This window comes from Haliaeetus leucocephalus, unplaced genomic scaffold (genome assembly GCF_000737465.1).
Source record: "Haliaeetus leucocephalus isolate CR32 unplaced genomic scaffold, Haliaeetus_leucocephalus-4.0 Scaffold656, whole genome shotgun sequence".
Classification (NCBI taxonomy): domain Eukaryota; kingdom Metazoa; phylum Chordata; class Aves; order Accipitriformes; family Accipitridae; genus Haliaeetus; species Haliaeetus leucocephalus.
In genome coordinates, this window is record NW_010973092.1 from 12,357,903 (window position 1) to 12,377,025 (window position 19,123).

Genomic DNA, 19,123 nt, shown 5'->3' on the forward strand with positions numbered 1-19,123 from the left:
GCTCTCCGCCCCCAGCCCAGCACATTGTGTCCCATCACCAGCGCTTCACCCCAGCCTCTCCCTCAGCCTCCAGTGCTTCCAGCAAAATTCCTTTCTGGCCAGTCATTGCGGCCCCTCGGCCTCGACGCCTCTGGCGTGCTGGCGGGGCTGGGCTTCCTCTTCCTGAGCCGCCCCAGCCCCCGCCATGCTCCCAGCCCCCTCCTCGCCTTCGCCCAGCGCTGTGGCATCGGCTCATCCCTAGGGACACGAGGTCTGCCAGCCGAGCCCACCTCAAGGTTCGGGTGCCCGGCTTCCCTCACCCTCCCCAGGGGAGCTGCATCCCGCACGCACCCTGTAGCATCCCGGTCCCACCACCCCCAGTGGGTTTTTGCGAGAGGATGATTTACAGCCCCGGTTAGCGCAGGGAGCGTGCAGAGGATGATTGTGGTGAATCGCTCGCTGCAGGCAGCGGGGAGGAGTGGGAGGCAGCGGCTGCTGGAAGAGAGCTCAGCCCCAGGGAGGTGCGAGGACTCCTGGCAGCGCTGCCTGCCCTGGCACACTGCTGCTGCTCCCCCTCGCCTCCGGGCATCCACCCCAACTCGGGTCTCACCCAGGCACACACCCAGCACGCCCTGGACCCCACGCTGACACCCACAGCACCCAGTGGGGACATCTTCCCTACACGCAGCCAGCACCCGCTTTGCTCACACCTCGCTGCGCCTGCCAGCGCTCGGCCCCAGCAGCAACCCCTGGCACCCACCCACCTCAGCTTCCCACTGTAGTACCACCTCTCATTATTAGTTAAAGGGTGAATGCTTTGCTTTTCCACAGTCCCCTTCACCTGTGGCTCTCTGAGCATTATGCAAATATTAATTACTGGTAATTAATTAAATCAGGCCTCCCCATCCCCCTGTGGAGATGCTGTCTCATAAACATGCTGATAGCAAACACAGTGTCAGGGCAGGCTCTCCGAGCTGGGTGGGAGCTTCCAATTACCTGTTGCTAATGATGCAAACCCCACCTGCAGCAGTTTCTACCTAATTGAGCTTCCCAGAGGGCTAATGGGCTGGGAGAGGGAGATAGGTGGGAAACCAGCAGGACCTGGTCTGATCCCAGTAAGGGATGATGGATGGATCTTTATAAAAGGAGCTGGGTGTTCTGTTCCCCACAGCTTGTGCTCCTGGAAACTTGGTCCTGGTTTGCTGCTGGTGGGGTGTGGGGCTGCCTGGGTAAGAGATGGGGGGCCCGAGCAGCTGGTGGAGCTTGCTTTATGTCAGCCTTTCAGCCCCAAGCCACCATGGGGAGTTGTGCCCTGTTATTTACATTGGTGTCGAGCTGCCATCCCTCCAAGGTAGATGGGGATCATCTATCAGCCACCCCTCCTGAAGGGCTCGAAGTGTTTCAGAGGCAGCATAAGGGTTCAACGTTCCCCTGTCCTGCCGCTCCTCGGTGGGAGGGCTGTGCAGGAAGAGGACAGGAAGGCAAACACGGTTATTGACCCTCCTGAAGCGGAAGGTGGGTGCTCTGCAAAAGAAGGAGGGGGATTGCCCAGGCATGCACGGCAGGAACCTGCAGATTGCTCACTACAGCACGGCGTGGAGGATCTCTTGGGCAAGGTCCCTCTGCCCTCCTGGGGGGACAAAGCTCCTCTACGCAGCCTTGGGTGTTGTTTGGGGGCACTGTCTCTCCCCCCACCTGGGTCACAAGCTCCCTTGCTTGCGTATGGCTGCCGCTATCTGTCCCTAAGACTGTGCGGGGCACCGATCCCTGACCGGAGGTGCCACCTTAATCCGGATAAATGGGAAACCTATTGCGTGCCCACGCAGCCCCGTGCGGCAGCTCGCTGCCTGGCTGTGGCCACAGCAGCTCCTCGGACCCTGCGGATCAAGTGCCAGCCGGGACATGGGGTCAGCCCTGCAGGAACCTGGCCCTGGGCAGCCTTTTGCGCTGCATTGTGGAGCACAAATGCATTAGTCGCTGAACGAAGCCAGCTTAATTTCCCGCTCTACAAGCAAAAGCGGGAGCAAACTGGGGTGGGATTAAGGCATTCCTTGGGCAGCTCCCACCCCCTCACCCTGACTGCTGTATCTCAGCCTGCGAGGCCACTAATGCTACTTACATTATTACTGGATTATTTTGGTGTAATGAGCTTTGCCCTGCTCAGCTGTCCCTCTGCTCAGGGGTGTTGTGATGTGTAATACTTCCTGCGTGAGGCCATGAGGCAGGCAGCTGCCTGCTCAAAAACAAGCAGAGCCCCAGCAAAACAATGCATTAATGTTCCCAGAGCAAAATTCCAGCACGGGCCGGAGGTTAATCACAAATCAGGGAGCTTTTGGCTTAGTGCTGAACAAAGCTGGCAGGCAGGAGGGCGATGGTGCCTAAGCCGGGTCCTGACCCATCTCCATGGGTACAAATAGGAGTGACCGTATCGGTTTCATCTCTGCCAGTGGTATAACGCAGCTATAAGCATCTCTTCCATCATCGACTCCTTTTCCTCTGCCTTCCCTCCCATCAGACCTGCCAGTGCAGGGGCTTGGCGATGTGTTGCTATGGACACCAAGAAGTTTCCCCTAGAGACCAGAAGCCCGGAATAAGTGATGCCTGCATTTTCTGACATTGATTATTTTTTTCTTCCCCATTTTTTATTATTCATTTTTGCTTAAGTGTTGATTAATTCCTAGCCTTTCACCCCACCTCCCTCCTGATTTTCTCTCCGAGCTTTGTGGATTGCCGTGGCTGTGTCCCAGGGCTTGGCTTCTGCTTCATTCTCTGCGAGGGTGCGAGCACGGGGTGCGTGGGAGGAAGTTTCAGTGCTGTAACTCTTGCTCTGCTGGAGACCCCTACAGAAGAGATTCCCCCATTTATTCCAGCCTTGAGAGATCCTGTTGGGGTCAGGCCCGGGTCCCCCCGGGCTGCTGCAGAGTTCAGGAGTGCCCACCAGCAGCAGCAGCTGCTGCAGAAGGTCCTGGACCCCTCTTCCCAGGGCTTGCACCTCCCTGCAAAAGAATGGGTGGGGGTACCCTGCTCCCTTTACAGGTGTCCTTCATCGTATTTGGGACCTCAAGGTGATTTAGATCCAGACTAGTTAGTGTCTCTGCTGGCCTAACTCCTGTTTTATAGCTCTTCTGTTGGCACTGCAGTACCCTTTAGTACCCCAAGTACCTCTGTTGGCTTCAGAGCTCTTGGCCTGCAAGAGCACAATCAGGAGGGAAGTCCCAGCAACTCTTGGAAGTTCGTGTCAAGGCCAGAGCCTGAGCTTTGCAGCGGGGCTGGGGGACACTTATAGGAAAGCACCTTGGCTTTTCTTGCAGCCCTCAGGTCCATCTTGGCGAGGCAGCCAGTCCCCGGCAGCTCCATAGCCCCAGGGGATGGAGCAGCAGTCAGGGAGGGTCAGCCCATTTTCCCAGTGGCGAGCAGTGCCGCACGTCCGAAGAGCGTGTCTCTGAGCACCTGGTGTATGGGTTGGGATTTTACTGTGAGACAGTCTCAATGTCATTTTTGACTTCTCTTTCTTTGCTTTTGAAGCCAATAATAAGGTCAGGGAGGGTCAGCCCATTTTCCCAGTGGTGAGCAGCGCTGCACATCCGTAGAGCGTATCTCTGGGCACTGGGCATATGTGATGGGATTTTACTGTGAGACAGTCTCAATGGCATTTTGACTTCTCTTCCTTTGCTTTTGAAGCCAATAATAATGGGCTGTTTCGGTTCCCTGTCACATGATCTGCCTCACGGTGAGCGAGGAGCCTCTCTGATGAGTGATCTCCTCTGTCCTGTGTCCCTTCCTCCCTGCTCTGGAGGGAGTTCACATACCAGGTTTCAATCAACTGCTTCTCTTGTTCCTGGGAATGCAGTTCAGCACTAGGTTAGAAAGTCTCTGGTCCATTGAAATCCTGCCCTTCACTGCTCGAGTTGCCCAAATTGCAACTCCCTCTCTGAAATCTTACAGCACACAAGTCCTTTGCTGCTTGGCCCCTGATTGCAGCGGTGAGCATGGTGTCAGCCAGCCTGGAGCTCCTGCGAGCAGCCTGTGCATTTGTAGCTGGGGCAGGGAAAGCAGGAGCTGCTCTTTAAAATGTTTTTGGTATGTGTTTGGGGATTGTGCTGAGACAGCAGAAAGACCCCCTCCTCTATACTATTCCTCCCCTGAAGCGTGGGATGAGGTTGCAGAGCATCAGCCCTTCGTGGTGGTCTGCAGAGCTGCTGGGGAGGGATGAGGAGTGGAGGCAAGTCCCAGGACCATCTGCAGCAAGAGAAGGTTGGCTCTTGACCATAGCTCCAGGGGAGTCATATTGCCCTCCCCTCCCCTGCAGCCCCCAGCTCAGCGCAGAGCCTGCACGCGCCGCGGTGCCGCTCCGGAAGGAGCAGCGAGGCTGGGATGCTGCTCCTCTCTGGGGAGGTGAGAGTCCCACCAGGGCCAGACACTCAATTGCTGTGATGTTTGAAAGCTCCTTGAAAAATTACTTCTTCATCCAGTTCCTAACCAAACAAGTGGAAGCTCCAAAAAACAACAGTTCCTTCCCATGCTGCTGCCAAATCAGTGCTCGCTGGCGTGTTTCTGAGCAGGTCAGCAGCCAGCCAGGACTGCCCGAGGACTGAGCAGAGCAGAGCTGGTGGGTAGCTGGTCCCTGCATTGTCCTTCTGCACCTGCTTAGGAGATAGGAGAGCGTCCGGGGAGCTCTGCATGGCTTTGGGGCGATGCTGCAGGTGAGCTGGTTATCCATGCAGGGACAGGGAGCAGTGCCCGAGCACTTGCACGGCACAGCACTTAGGACTGGAGACCTGTGAGCCAAACATGGGTAGTAGCTCTTTTGTGGGGACAGGGAAATCCTGAATCCAGATGGGGATATGCACCCAGCTCAGAGTTACCAGGTGCTGGCACAATCTTGGCTGTCCTTTGCCCTTAGCCTAATGTCTGGCTGCTGCGTTGCAGTCACCAGAGGGGTCTTCTGCAGCTGCCCAGCTGAGGTCAGTGCCATGACACCTGGCTGTGTTCTGAATGTTAACAGACCCTTCCCCTCTCTTGCTTTTCCCTCCCTCCTTTCTGCCAGCAGTTCCCTATCAGCAAAACCCCTACACACCTGGGAGCAGCTCCACCGTCATCCAGTGCTACCGCTGTGGGGACACCTGCAAGGGCGAGGTGGTGCGTGTCCAGAGCAATCACTTCCACATCCGCTGCTTCACCTGCCAAGGTAGGACAGTGCCGCCCGAAGAGCTGGTGGTCAGGTTGCCCCACGGCCCTGGGTGCAGTCTGGAAAGCAAAAGGCTGGGGACAGACCTACCTGGCCCGCTGAGATGTGGTCACACGCCTGGGGGTGGCAGTTTCCCGCAGGGGTGGATGTGGCACGGTGCAGGCGGGGGGGGAACGGCCCGGGGCCGGCACGGGGCTGGCACGGTGCAGGCAATGCCCCTGCGTGATGCCAGAGCCAGCAGGATGTGAATGGGGGTGGCCGAGACCTGGGCACCGTCACTACCCTCAAGCTGCCTGAATGCCAGCAGCCCACGCTGCGCCGGTCCCAAACGTACCCACGGCCCATCTGTGATCTGGGGGGGCCACCGCGTCCTTCAGCTGCCTGCCTGCCCCCAAATCAGGAGGGGGAGGAGGAGTGTTGCCAGCTTGGCTGAGAGGCGGTGAGGTGGGGGAGATTCCCAGAGCGGCTCCTGAGGGGTCTGGGGATGGGTGACGGATCGCTGCCACCCGTGCATGGGATGCAACTGAGGTGCCGTGGGATGCTGTGTGCTGCAGCTGGGGCTCAGCAGCCCCCAGGGGCTGGCAGAAATAGAGGGAGGTTGCTTGAATCTTCCCTGAGCACAAGAGGAGAGCTGTGGAGCTGTAAAAGCTAACGGCCCAGAGCCAAGGCTGAAGAGCTCCTTAGTGTGTTTATTAAAGCAGCCACTCTCAACCAGGCCAGTGGCTGCTTCTGTAGGTTGTAAAGCATCCCATTACCAGGGCTTTTTAAAGGTCTCTGGTCTTTCAAGATCCCAGCACCTTTTGCTAAGCAGGACATAAATCCCCGTCCCTTTGGCCATGCTTTGCTGCTCCTCCCCAGGGAACGGAGGGTTTGGCTGGAGGGGACTTTTCCCCTGGGCTGTCACCACCCCTACTGCAGCCCTGTGCCCCATGGAGCAGGCAGCCCCAGATCTCTGGGAGGGGCTGTGGGCCCCAGGTTGCCCTCGGGGCTGACCTACACGTGTGGGGTGCTGGGCTGAGCCCCCTGCCTCTTCCAAGCTTGGATGTGCAGGATCAAGAGGGAGCTGCTCATCCCAAGAGCTCAGATAGCCGCCGGCTTCAAAGGGTCCAGGAGCCAGCAGGGAGAGCTTGGCAGTGCTCGCCGCCTGATTTCCAAGTGAAAGGGAATAAGTAATGAGAGGAAATCCTCCTGTCTCGCCTTCCTTCACAGCTCTTACCCCCTGCCACCGCTGGCTCCCACGCCAGCCCCATGGCTTGTCCCTGACATGTCCCCAGGAGCCTGGCACAGGTGGTGCAGCTTCTGGGGATGTGCTATGGGTCCCACAGCAAACAGGGCCCAGACCTGCCTCATTTTTATCTTCCTTCTGCTTCCCGATGCTGTCCCAGAGCTGGTGGCCTGTCCCTTAAGCGCTGGCAGGCTCTTTCAGAGAGCAGTGGGTGCTGGCCATGTATCTCCTGGCTGCCCACCCACAGCTCCAGGGATCAGCTTTGCCAGGGGATGCTCTGCGGGAGAGGAGCTGCATCTCTGCCCCTGTGGGCCCTGCAGCCAGCGGGTCCAGCCTTGCCCTGGGGAGGGTGGCTGCTGTGTGGGCTGGCCCATGGGTGCAGGTGAGGTGTGCAAGGACAGGACAGAGGGGTGCTTGGGGGTGAAGGGTAAAAGCAGAGACCAAGATGGGCTGTGCTAGCAGGTGCTCGTTTCTCTGTAGTTCCCCCTGCACCCCATCACCTTGCAGGACAGGTGATGGGCATCGTGCAGAGGCCCCAGGACCTGGTCCCTGTGCTAATCCTGAGGTGCCTTCCAGGGTCTGATGCTCTTGACGTCTCTCTGGATGGAGAAGACATAGGAGGGAAATGACACTAAGGGCCAGGGCTTGCCATGTCTCCTTGGATTACTCTGATGGGCTGTGCACCACCCATGGTTCCCACAGCAGGGAAGGAAGCAATGTTGGGCTGGATGCCTATGGAAAACAAGCAGTGAGAGCACCAACCCCAGTGTGTCCCAGGACCTGTTCCCATTAGGGCACGGCTTCATGTCCAGGCCAGGGAGCGGAGAGAAGACATCCCAGAGCGTGGAGAAGACCTCTCCCCAACTGTCCCTAGGCCATGCCCAACTCTGCCGGTCCTGTTCTTGGCTTCCTGACACCATGAGAGTGTCAAATGGAGGGGCTGAGCCCCATCCAGGTGCCGTGGGTCCGGGAGGGGATGCCGGAGGCTCTCCCGGGCTGTTTGTGCATGATGAGTGGGGGGCTGCAGGGGTTCCCCTCCCGGTGCTGAGGTTTCCTCTGGGAGCGCCCAGCCCTGGCTGTCTGGGCAGCACCATCCTGCACCCCACCGCAGCCCAACACTGACATCTTGTGGTGCTGGGGGAAGGCCCCAGCACATCTGGGGGGAAGGGAAACCCTCTGAGATACCTGCAGAAAGCTGTGTCTTCATGGATGCCCTGGGACCACTGCTGCAGAGGCAGCAGAGGTGGGCTCAGAGATCCCGGCTGAGCCCTGGGGCTGGACCTGCCCGCTGGCCCCTTGACAGATGCCTGTCCTCCCCCTGCAGTGTGTGGCTGCGACCTGGCCCAGTCGGGCTTCTTCTTTAAGAACCAGGAGTACATCTGCACCCACGACTACCAGCAGCTCTACGGGACCCGCTGTGACAGCTGCGGGGACTTCATCACCGGAGAGGTCATCTCTGCCCTGGGGAGGACCTACCACCCCAAGTGTTTCGTCTGCAGCACCTGCAGGTGAGCTGAAGCCATCACTGAGGGTGCGTGACCCCCCTGCAGAAGCCCTGTACAGCCCTTGGCTGTGCACCAGGGAGAGGGCTGTTAGTTAGCCCGCAGCCCCTCGTTCCCCACTCAGCACCATAGGAGGTACCTCTTCTGCGTTATCTTAGTGGAAATCCTTGGGAGGCAATGAAATGGCTCCAACCCTTCCCTTTGCAGCCTGCAGACCTGCAGACCTGCCTTAATGCCTGCCTTGGTCCTCCTGCCCCAGCACACATGCACATTTGCTGCCTCCCCTTGTAGCCCTTGCCTGGAGCCCCTCTGCCGCCCAGCACCGTGGGTCCCGCTGGCCTCGGGGGAAGGAGCTCACGGGCAGCACAAGCACTGCGTGGAGGGGAGCGAGCAGCTCACACCTCTCCACTTCTCCTTGGCCGCAGGAAGCCATTCCCCATCGGAGACAAGGTCACGTTCAGCGGGAAGGACTGCGTCTGCCAAAACTGCTCCCACTCTCTCATCAGCACCAAACCCATCAAGATCCATGGGCCCAGCCGTAAGTTGACTGCTCTCATGTTACATGATGGCTGCAAGGAGAGGGACCACATGCCCCTGGATGGTGCTCGGAGGGGGTGACGGGATGGGCTTTGGAGCCAGTGTGCAGCACTGCATGGAGGCGTGGGTGTTTGCAGAGGTTTCAGAGGAGAAACAGGGTAGTCCCATGGCTCAGGCCAGGACTGCAGGTCACCGCTGGTTTTGGAAACTCCTTTGATCTGTTTGTGACCTGGGCAGGTGCTGCCACCCCAGTGGGTGCTATCTGGGGAGGGTTTTGGAGCCAAGTTTGCTCTGAGGCAGTGGCCAGATGTTGCTGTATGTCCAGCTGCACCAAGGTCTGTGTCCAAGTGCCAGCCCTGGGACTGCTCACCTGGCTTTCCCAGCGCTGGCATTATTCGCTGCCTCTGCAAGCACCGAAAGGCTTCTTAGGCTCATCCCGATGCACTAATGAACCCAAACTGATACTCAGCAACAGCAATGGACAGGCTCTTTTGGGTGGGTTTGGCCTTGCTTTTTACCCCAGGTTGTTCCTTGGGATACCCTCCCTTTGTGCCATGCTTTGCCCCCCCAGTTTTTCCTTGCTGCTGGCTCTCTGCCCCAGGCCACTGCAGAGTGTCCCATGGGTGCTGTGCTTGGGGGCTGGTAGAGCATCCCTCTGGCATGGAGCTGCTGCACACAGGGCTCGCTTCAGCCTGTGTCTGGAGTGAGGGGACTGCAGCATTAACGTGTGGTCCATGCTTCACTGTCTCCCATATGCTCCATGTTTGCTGCTGTCAAGTTCCAGGGGAGCTGTCTCAGCACAGCGTGTGGGCAGGTGGCAGAAGGCAGGGAGAGCCGGGAGCTGTGCCACACCATGGTGCCCAAACCCTGCCATGTCAGCAGGCTGAGCTGGCGGCGGGGGCTGCGTGGGGGCCCATGCTGCTGCCGCTCAGCAAGCCCTGAGCATCAGTGCCTGGAGCAGAGTCCTGCAGCCAGGGCCAGACCCAGGACCATGGTGTCACCCATGGTCCTTGTCACCCAGTCGCCATGGTGGCACTGGTGGTGACTGGGTTGAGTTACGAATTGCTGCAGATGGGTCCCTGGAATCCCCCCAAGGTGCCTGCCCCCAGCTCTTACCACAGCCTCGATGGAGTTAGGGGACGTGGCAGGGTTTGAATGAGCCCCAGCCAGAGGACAGGGCTTCCCCCGTCAGCACCCCGAGCTGCCCAGCAGCAGGCTGTGGCCAGCCCGCAGCACCCCGCTGTCTCCCATAGCAGGACCGGGGCAGCGGGCAGAGGAAGGGCAGCCGCACGCTCTGCCTCTCGCCTGCCTTCCTCTCCCTTCCCATCCCCTTCCCGCCAGCGCTCCTCCCCGGCTTGCAGAGCGGGGTTACCTGAGGGCACCATGCTTTATTCATAGGCAGCTGCAGGCAGCAGCCAGATGCAGCCTGCTGCCCACGTGTGCCCCTTGCAGCCCAGGTGGCCCTGGCAGTGCCACCCAGAAGGAGTGGCAGGGGAGGTGTGCCTGCTGGAGCCCGCGCTGGTGCACTCTGCAGGGAGGACATCCCTAGGAGAAGGATGCTGAGCCTCTCCCTGCAGCCCTGCGAGCAACTCAAAAACCAGCAGGATCTGTGTCAGAGAAGGAACAGATCCTGGCTCAGCCGAGCTGGCCAGCCTGCTTTTAGCCAGGGGTCAAAAATCCTCCCCTCTTAGCTTTGTGCAGCGGGCAGGGACTTGGTGTAGGGCTGCCTGGGGTGGGCTGGGTGGAAAAGCCTGCCTGCTCAGGCTGCCTGTGCTGCCTCTGCGGTGCTGCTGCACCTCCCCGGTGCCGCAGCAGGGAGGGAGGCGGCAGGGATGGGGTTAAGGAGGAACCCCATCCGGGCAAACCTGCTGCCCAGGGGGAGAAGAGGACAAGGAGAAGTCAAGGTCAGGAGTCCGAGGCCCATGTGCTTCCTGCTCCCAGCCTTGACGGGAGCCAGGGGAAGCGGGGAAGGAAGGGAGTCTCGTAAATACTGCAGCGGGGCCGGACGCGGCTGCCGGAGAGCACAGCCCTTCCTCTGCTGCGCTCACTCCCGGACACTTCCCACCGCTCCTGTCCCGGAGAAGAGCCCCCGGGGACCTGCCAGGGCAGCATGGCCCCAGCAGCCCAGACACTCGCTCTGGCTCAAATTCACCAGCCCAGCAGGGAGACCCGGCGCTGCGCTGCAGTGGGTGCTTGGCTGGGGTGGCTGGGTGCTAGCGGTGCCTTGGAGGTCCCAGCTCCAGCCGGAGGCTTTCCTCCTGGCTCCTTTGCTGGGAACAAGCAGAGGTGGCATATTCCCATAAAGAAATGATTCCCCATAAAGAAATGATCCCCAAGAGGCTTCTCCTGGAGTGGTCTCAGGAGGAGGGTGTTTATAACAGCAGCATCCCCTAGAAAAGGGGGTCTTCTGCGGCAGGGCTTTCCTCTGGGTGCAAGGGGTGTGCCAGGTTAAACGGCCAGAGTGCCTCGGCATGGGCCAGCAGATGTGGGCGTTCCTGCCGCGCTGCTGAGCCCCCCGCCGGGGAGCTGCGGTGGTCCCACGCTCCCCGCCCCGCTTTTTTCCCCCCAGACTGCGCAGGCTGCAAGGAGGAGATCAAGCAAGGCCAGTCCCTCCTGGCATTGGAGAAGCAGTGGCACGTCAGCTGCTTCAAGTGCCAAACGTGCGGGATCATCCTCACCGGCGAGTACATCAGCAAGTGAGTGCCACCGTCCTGGCAGCAGGCTTGGCCGTCCTGGGCATTGCCAGGCTGCACCCCCTGGGGCTGGGGCTGCACCAACGTGGTGCCCAGCCCGGCTCCCCCGCCACTCAACCCCTTCTCCTCCCTCTCCCAAAGGGATGGCATCCCATACTGTGAGTCCGACTACCATGCCCAATTTGGCATCAAGTGCGAGACCTGTGACCGGTACATCAGCGGCAGGGTCCTGGAGGTGAGTCCTGGGGCTGCAGCCAACCCATCCCAGTCTGTAATTGGGACTGCATGCATCCCACCCAGAGGTGCATGCCTTGGGGAGGTGTGGGAGTTTCATCATCCTACACCCTTGTCATGCTACCCTCCGTCTCTCGGGGCCATGGCTCTTCCTGCAGCGGGTATATGGACACAGTCTGACCACCTTCTCTAGGGGTGGGAGTGGGGGAAGGAGCACCACCATGCTGCAGACCTTTGGAGAGGTGGCTTGGATACTGGAGCTCCAGAAGCGGCCAGAGCACACAGTGGCCAGGGTGTGCTGGGACGTGTCTGGAGCCCAAGATGTGGGAACACCAGCCTTAACCAGCTGCTGCCATGCCGGACTCTGGAGTGTCCCCACCATGCTCACCCCAGCTCGCCTTCTGAGAGCATCCCTGTGCAGGCAGCCTGCCTGTTGCCTTGGAAACACATCCAGCACGGCTGCCCGCTCCTGCAACACCCTGCCCACAGGCAGCTGTCCCCATGGCACACCCCTTTGCAGGGCAGCAACTGGAGCAGGGGGTCCTCTTCCCTGGGCCAAAGAGGGAGGGGGCTTTGCTCAGCCACCGAGGGATGCAGGGATCCCATGGGGATCCTACAGTAAAACATGGGTGCAGGTGGCCGTGGAGCATGTTTTGGGTGATGGTGGAGCTGCACAGCTGGCAAGGGGAGTGGGAGTTGCTGCTGGGGAGGGGCACAGAGGTCCACCAGGGCTGGTTCTTCCCGTCAGCCAGGTGGTCACATCCTGGCTGTGGTCCCTGCTCCTGGAGGTGAGGTGTCCTCTCACACTTTTTGTTTCTACCCCCATGTTTGCAGGGTTAAAAAAAAGCCAGAAAATCTGGTCTGAGGGTAAACTAAAGGCTCAGGAGGCATAGAGAAAGATGTCAGAATGAAGCCTGTTGTGATTTTTAGACCCCCTGGTGATACCATGGAGCTGGGTTGTGGTGGCGTAGAGGCAGCAATGCTGAAAGCGTGCTCAGTCACTCCTGAGACCTTCCCCTCTGCGCAGCTGAGCAGAAGGGAAGTGCTCCTGGGGTGGCATTGGCACCCACATGTCTGCTGTCCTGAGACAGCAGCGATAGGAAGCTGTATCCCAAAACCAGAGGTACCGTGCCTCCACAGTGAGCCAGACCACAGGTGCTGTGTAGGTCTCCAGCCTGCTGAGAGCTGTTCCAGGACATGTCCAGCCTGTTTCACTCACAGCCTGCCAAGAAGTCGTCACCCCCTCTAGTCCTGCTGGCTGGGCTGGCCTGAGAGCACCCAGACTGGCCAGGGAACCTCCCCTGAAACTGGAGCCAGGTGCCAGGAGCCCTCCAGCATCTTCTCCCTCCTCAGGGAGCTGCCTCTGCCTGGGAAGACTTTCTGCTGACTCCAGGCTTCGGCAGCAGTCCCAGCACTGGCTGCTGTGAGCGTGAGCTCAGCACTGCAGCAGCTGCCGTGGGCCAGCTGCCCATCATGGGGCTACTTGATCAGCAAATGTCTGAATGGAGCAGGGTGAAGCCAGAGGCTCCCCTGACATTGAATGCCTGCTGCTGTTCCCCTGGGCGTTTGGGTTCCTGATAACCCCGTGCCAGGACAGAGCATCCTCAGCCATCCCAGCAGGGCAAGCAGGCTGCGTGTTACATGGTATGGGATGTTCAGTGGGTGAGAGGAGCCAGAGGGGGCCTGGGACCCCTGCCCCGGGCTCGAAGGCTGTGCTGCCAGCCTGGCTGGCACCATTGGGCACCGCTGCCTCTGAGCCACTTGTTGCACTGCTCTTGGGGTTTTCCTTGCTTGGTGCAACCACAGTGGAGTCAGGACGAGCGTAGGATGTTCCTGCTGCTGCATGTCTCAGGGGATGGATAGAAAGCAGCTCTCAGGCCATGACGGGTGGGGTAGTGGCAGCCCACCTTCAAGCTGGAGACCGTCGTGGGACGGTGACGAGGGAACAGCCCTCCTTCTCCCTCACCTCCATTTCCCCTGGCTCTTGTCCTGGCAGTAGCTCTGGTTCTCTCCACCTCCCCCTGTGCCCTCCATCCCCAGCTCTGCTCCCAACATTGGCTCTTTCTGGCTGGAGGGGCCAGCCAGCTCTGCCCACCCACGCCAGGCTATGGGAAGAAGCTGGCTGAATCCCACAAGATGCTCTGGACAGCAGTCATCTCACATTAGCACCTTGCCTGCCGCACCCATGCCCGGGCATGGGAGTCCTCCTTGTGCAATGGGACACCGTGGGCTGGAAGTAACGCGCCTTGGCACCTGGGTCCCCGTGGGCAGAGCCGAGCTGCCACCTCCTTGCAGGCGCTGTCATGGAGCCGAGAGGAGCGTAGGGTTTGGGTGCCGGAGGGCTGTGCCAGATGAGCACCACGGAACCTGCAGGCACTGCGGGCACCCCTTGCCTCCCCATGGCCAGGGCTGAGCCTGCACTTCCCACCCTCCCCAGGTACATGCCTGCTCGCAGTATTGAATGATCTGTAAAACCAGAGGCTTTAATTGTCTTCTCCGGCAGAGCGTGAAATGGAAAGGATGCCTTTAAATAATTTTAGGCCTTAAGGAGCCTTCTCGTGCTATCCTGGCAGCCTCTGGGCTTTCCCAACTGCTCTGAGCTGCACAGCCAGGCTTGGATGATTAATGAGTCTTTAAGGGACCCGAAGTGATAACGAGCAGGTCTCTTCCCTTGCAGCCTCCAGCAGCCTTTTACGAGCTGTAGTATTAACCAATGTAAAAGGAACAAGGTTTGTGCATGGTTTGGAGAGTTGCTCCTTGAGGAGGAGTGGTGCGTGTTGAGACGGGTAGTTTTTGGAGGAGGTCTGTGTTGAAATGAAAGTTGAGACTGGGCTGGTACATACTGCTGGGGGAGCAGCCAGCCTCCCTCTAGATCCACACACCGATCTGCAAGGCATCCCCTTTTGGCATTGTCTGACCTGTGACAGCAGCCTATATAGTCTAGATAGGAAAAGATGTATATATGTGAGGGTTTTTTTCCTTACTGTCAGCACACCAAGTCTTTGGGGGTACTAACAGGGTCCAAGAGCACCAAACCCATCCCAGATTCAGAGAGGGACGGGGGAAGGTGACACATTGGTCACCAGGGCCCCATGTCCCCTGCGTTAGCTGTCTCTACCCAGCTGGAAATACAGGTGATGGGAACTGCAGGCACACTGTCTTGAAGTGAGTAGGAGCTGGGCTTTACTGGGTTATTTTTCACCTCTTTTCCCTGTGTTTATGGCCGTCTCATCTAATTGATGCAGCTCATTGTGTCTGCCGTGGGTGCACTGGCTGGTGGGTGCTGGCACGGTGCTGTGGTGGGCAGCTGCCGAGGCAGGGCTTTGTGCACAGGGGCTCGGGCAGAGCGGGAGGAACTGGCCGTCCTTCGGGAGCCTCTGCCTTGGTGGGGCGGTGGGTCAGCTCCCTGGAGCAATGGGCATGATACACGATGAGCCCGTTAGCACAACGTCACTGACACCAGGGGCTCCAGATGAGGCTTTTAGGGGTAAAATTGGTTTAGGATCTGTATAGCCTGGAACCAGCAGGTGTGTTTGCTCAGGCTGGCGAAGCGTTCAGTGCAAGCCCCTGCCGTGGGGTGCTGTGGCTGGGCCGGGGCTCAGGGTGGCTTCTTGCTGGGGCTGCCATGGGGGCCTCTCCCATCCCACTGGAGAGCCTGGGGGACTGGGGCTGGGGCCTTCCCTGCTGATCCTCTGCGTTCATGGTAGGTCTGTCTCTGCAGCCCTCCCACCGGTGACTTTCCTGCCATGTTATCAAGCTTTTGGGTGCCAACTGGGGATGTTTGGGCTGTGGGCTCACTCGGGCCAGCCCAGGAGTACGTTGTGCTGCTGGGGGCTGGCACAGGGAGGTGACTGGGGTCCATTGCAATGAAAGGAAGAGGGGTCCAACCTCTCCCACTCATCTCCCCTGCCTGCCCTAAAACCTTCCACTCATTTTTGGCATAAAGTGGAGGGCAAAAGCCACTGGCTGCCATCTGCATCCCAAGGACATTGAATTCCAGGTTGGTTTTTATGGGCAACCAACTGGCAGATTCTCAGTTATCCTCACAGCAAAGTTTCCTGTTGATCCTCTCTGTTTCAAACCGGCTGCAGCCCCGTCTGTCATAACCCCCTTCTTTGTCAGCAAGAGCCTCGTCTTCCCTCTGCTGCCTTAAATTATCCTTCCTCTTCTCTTGGATTATTATGGGAGTAAAAAGTCCTTTGGGGTCGAGCTCTAACAGCACAGCCCAGATTCCTCCTGCCCTGAGCAGTTCCTGCCTCCCAGCTCCCAGACCAGAAAATGAGCCTGTAATTGAAATGCTAGCAGACACTTTGAGAGGAAACAAGCTACCAATTAAAGCTATTATCCCTGTCAAAGAGCACAGGGAGCAGCCCAGCTCCCGCTCAGCTGGGGAATAGCATGTCACTAGAGCTGAAGTTTGGGCATGGCTTCACAGAAGGAGAAAAGTTTCTTGAGGGAGAGGGGCTGGCGATGGTAGCCAGGGAGGGTTTGACAGCAAAAGGAAGCCTGTGCTTTGCGAGATTTATCTTTGGGGCCCTTCTCCTTTTATTGCTTCCCTGCTGCGACATCTTGGGCCAAATTTGCTGTTTCTCTTCAAAGCTATAGAGGAAAGGAGCTGGTGCAAAGCATGGCTGCTTGGCTGAGTGTTACTGCAGAGGGTCTCAGTTATTTCCAGAGTGCAAGGACAATTTATTAGGGGTGAGGTTTGTAGGGGTACCTTCCTTGGGGGTTTGGGACCTCCTGGCTCTGCTTTCCTGTGTGCTGGACAGTTCAAGGAGAGCAGAAGGTTCCCAGTCTGACTTGTAGTCCAGCAAGTGAGAAGCATTAGTGATGAAATGGTCTCTGGTTTTCTCCATGTGTTATGGCAGTCTCCGAGGCCTCCGGGGGCAGTTTTGCCCCATTCACCTTGTTGTTGTCTGCAGCAGCAAGTGATGCCAGGGCCACTTGCCCTCAGGGACACAAGCAGGTCACCATGTCCTGCCTTGCTCAGGGGCCTCTCTTCTCTGCTTGTCCTTGCAGGCAGGAGGGAAGCACTACCACCCCACCTGTGCCAGATGTGTCCGCTGCCACCAGATGTTCACGGAAGGAGAGGAGATGTACCTCACAGGTAGGGATCCCGCTGCATTGAGGAGGGACTCCCCTGCCCCATGTCAGGGCATGGACCAGCGTGGCTGTGCGGAGATGTGGGGGCTGTGGGGGCGTTTGGGGTTCAGGCCCTTAGGGCAATCGGTGCGAAAAGGGCGTCTCTGTGCAGCAATGCCAGAGACCCTTTCTCTGCTGCTCCCCAGCCCTTGCGCTCTTCCTGGGCCATGTGGCAATCATTTCTCTGCATGAAACCTTCCCTGCTGATGAGCTGGAGGAGACTTTGTTCGTCATCGGCAGCTTTTTGCTCACTGGGAGTCTCCCTGCGCAGCTGGGAAGTGCTGCCGGGCATGCCTGGATGTGTCCCTGGCCTGCACCCAGTGAATAGAGGCTGGGATAGGTGCTGGGTGCCTGGCTCCCTGCTCTCCCCAACCCTAGGGAAGGGTGGTCCAGGACCCCTTCCCCACCACCCCCAACTCCCCCTGTCTGGGTTATGCTGCGACCAGCACCGGAGGGGTAAGGCTTTCACTTGGCACAGCTGGATGGTTTGGGCTTGGTTTTGGCAGGAGCTCATCCCTGCCTGGAGCTGCCTTAGGGACTATTTCCAGCGCAGAGGGAGGGTTTGTTTTCTGTCAGTAACCTGTGCTTGCCTGTCACCCTGTCTCACTAATCCCATGGGTGGCAAAGCGGAATTGTGCACTGAGAGAGCGAGAGTGGGGGTCTTAGTAAGGCCCTGTCATGCACAGCAGGATGGGTGTGCTCAGCATCCATCCCTGGGCACACCTGGGCAAAGCTCAGTGGCTTTGCTGGTTCCAGCCCAGAGGGTGTGCGAGGGGCTGTGGATGCCCTGGGCTCACTGTTACCCCGGGTTTAACCAGCAGGAGCTGCCTGGCTAAGCACTGGTTGGGCTGCACCAAAACCACACCTGGGTTTGCTGTCACAGTTTAGTAGTGTTGGCCACTACATCTCGGTGCTTGGGAGCCGTTTCGTTTCTTAGTAGGGACACCAGTCCCCGCTGCCCCATGGGGCACATGCCTGTGGCTGCGCTGTAGTGGAGAAGGCGCCCAGGAAAGCTGGTGGGACCCAGCAGGTGACCTCCCTCTGCATCCTCGGGGCTCGCTGCCTCCCTCCTGCTCTGCTCCCCATGGAGAGACTCTGGTTCCTACCTTGTGCCCCTGCAGGGCCCCCCAGGAGCTGCTGCCCCAGCATGCAGGGGTTGCACTCCTATAACACCAGTTGCTCAATGCGGCTGCTGCTGCGGAGAGCACTGACATGTCCCCCCCGGGGCACTGTGGACTGCAAGTCAGTGCTGGAGGTGGCAGGGACAGGACGGGACTCCCCCATGGCAGGGGGAGCTGGACGATCCCTAGCAGCAGGGGTGAGCTGAAACGCTTTCCCTTTTGCTGCGTTTCAGGCTCCGAAGTGTGGCACCCCATCTGCAAGCAGGCGGCCAGAGCAGAGAAGAAGCTAAAGGTAGGCAGCAGGGTGAGGGTCATCTCCGAGAGGTGGCATGTCTCAGGTGATGTTGCCCCCGAGTCCCTGCTGGAGGTGAACCGTTGTGGCGGTGTCCAAGCCCGGGGTAGCTTCCCGAGGCTGGCACGAGCTCTGTCCCCGCTGCCCAGAGGACAGTGGGTGGCTGTGGCCGAGGCTGTTAGTGGGGACCTGCCTCCTGGCTGGCATCAGCCCATGCCGCAGGCGGGGAGGGGGCACAGCAGTCCCCTCAACCAACCCCCCCGCACCCCTTGAGCTGTTGCTCCCTCTCTGCACCCAGCTGGCCACGGGGAGAGCTGCCTGCTGGGTCTTGCCAGGCCACTCGCCTGACTCCAGATCTGGCCCTGAGAGAGGCCAGAGTGCAAAGCTGGACAGCAGGGTGGCCTGCAACGGCCATGGGCACCGGCAGCAAGTGGATGAAAGGGCAGAGGAACTGGACCTTGAGTGAAATTCAGCCCCAAAACCAACAATTTACTTGCTGCACCCAGCATTGTGGGTCCCTCCTCACCATGCTCTCACGTGTCCTCCGCTTTTCTGCCTCCACAGCACAGAAGGACGTCAGAAACCTCCATCTCGCCCCCCGGTTCCAGCATCGGCTCCCCGAACCGTGTCATCTGCGTAAGTACAGCTCTGGCCCTCCTCAGCGCAGGGCAGGACAGATGCTCCAGCCCCAGGGAAGGGCGCAGCATTTCCCAGTGTTGTTCTGCACTGTGAGGCATCTCCCAAGGGATGAGCCCAGCTTTCGGGGACAGCACAGACAAGCCATGCACCCTTGCCGCAGAAGCATGCCGTGCTGCCAGTGCCATTGGCACAGACCAGGAGCGCTCAGAGGGGCACAGTCCCACCCTCCCAGCTCCTCTGCCCTTTCCCTCTGCTGCCTCTCAGGCATCTCCTCTTACCTCTTCCTGCTGCTGGGGTGAGGTGGGCTCTGTCTGCTCTGTGCTGGCTCCACACTGTGCGCTCCAACCTTCCCTTCCTTCTCTCCTCCTCTTCCTTTCCGTCTCTCTGTCTGTCTCTCCCTCTCCCTAGGCTAAAGTGGATAATGAGATCCTTAATTACAAAGACCTGGCAGCTCTTCCCAAGATTAAAGCCATCTATGAAGTGCAGCGTCCTGACCTCATTTCCTACGAGCCCTATCACAGATACACGTCGGATGAGACGCTGGAAAGATATAGCTATGGGGAGGTACTGA

At 59.0% G+C, this 19,123-nt stretch overlaps 1 protein-coding gene across 1 annotated transcript in view; it reads left to right on the plus strand.

Annotated features, from left to right (window-relative positions):
• Nucleotides 1–19,123, plus strand: part of ABLIM3 (actin binding LIM protein family, member 3) — a 74,113-nt gene that overhangs the window by 44,966 nt on the left and 10,024 nt on the right. The window contains exons 2-10 of the mRNA XM_010579243.1: nt 5,030–5,167; nt 7,717–7,900; nt 8,320–8,432; nt 11,001–11,127; nt 11,266–11,359; nt 16,378–16,465; nt 17,855–17,913; nt 18,478–18,549; nt 18,961–19,116. Of these exons, the coding sequence (XP_010577545.1) occupies nt 5,030–5,167; nt 7,717–7,900; nt 8,320–8,432; nt 11,001–11,127; nt 11,266–11,359; nt 16,378–16,465; nt 17,855–17,913; nt 18,478–18,549; nt 18,961–19,116 (1,031 nt within the window). The remainder of the gene's footprint in view (nt 1–5,029; nt 5,168–7,716; nt 7,901–8,319; nt 8,433–11,000; nt 11,128–11,265; nt 11,360–16,377; nt 16,466–17,854; nt 17,914–18,477; nt 18,550–18,960; nt 19,117–19,123) is intronic.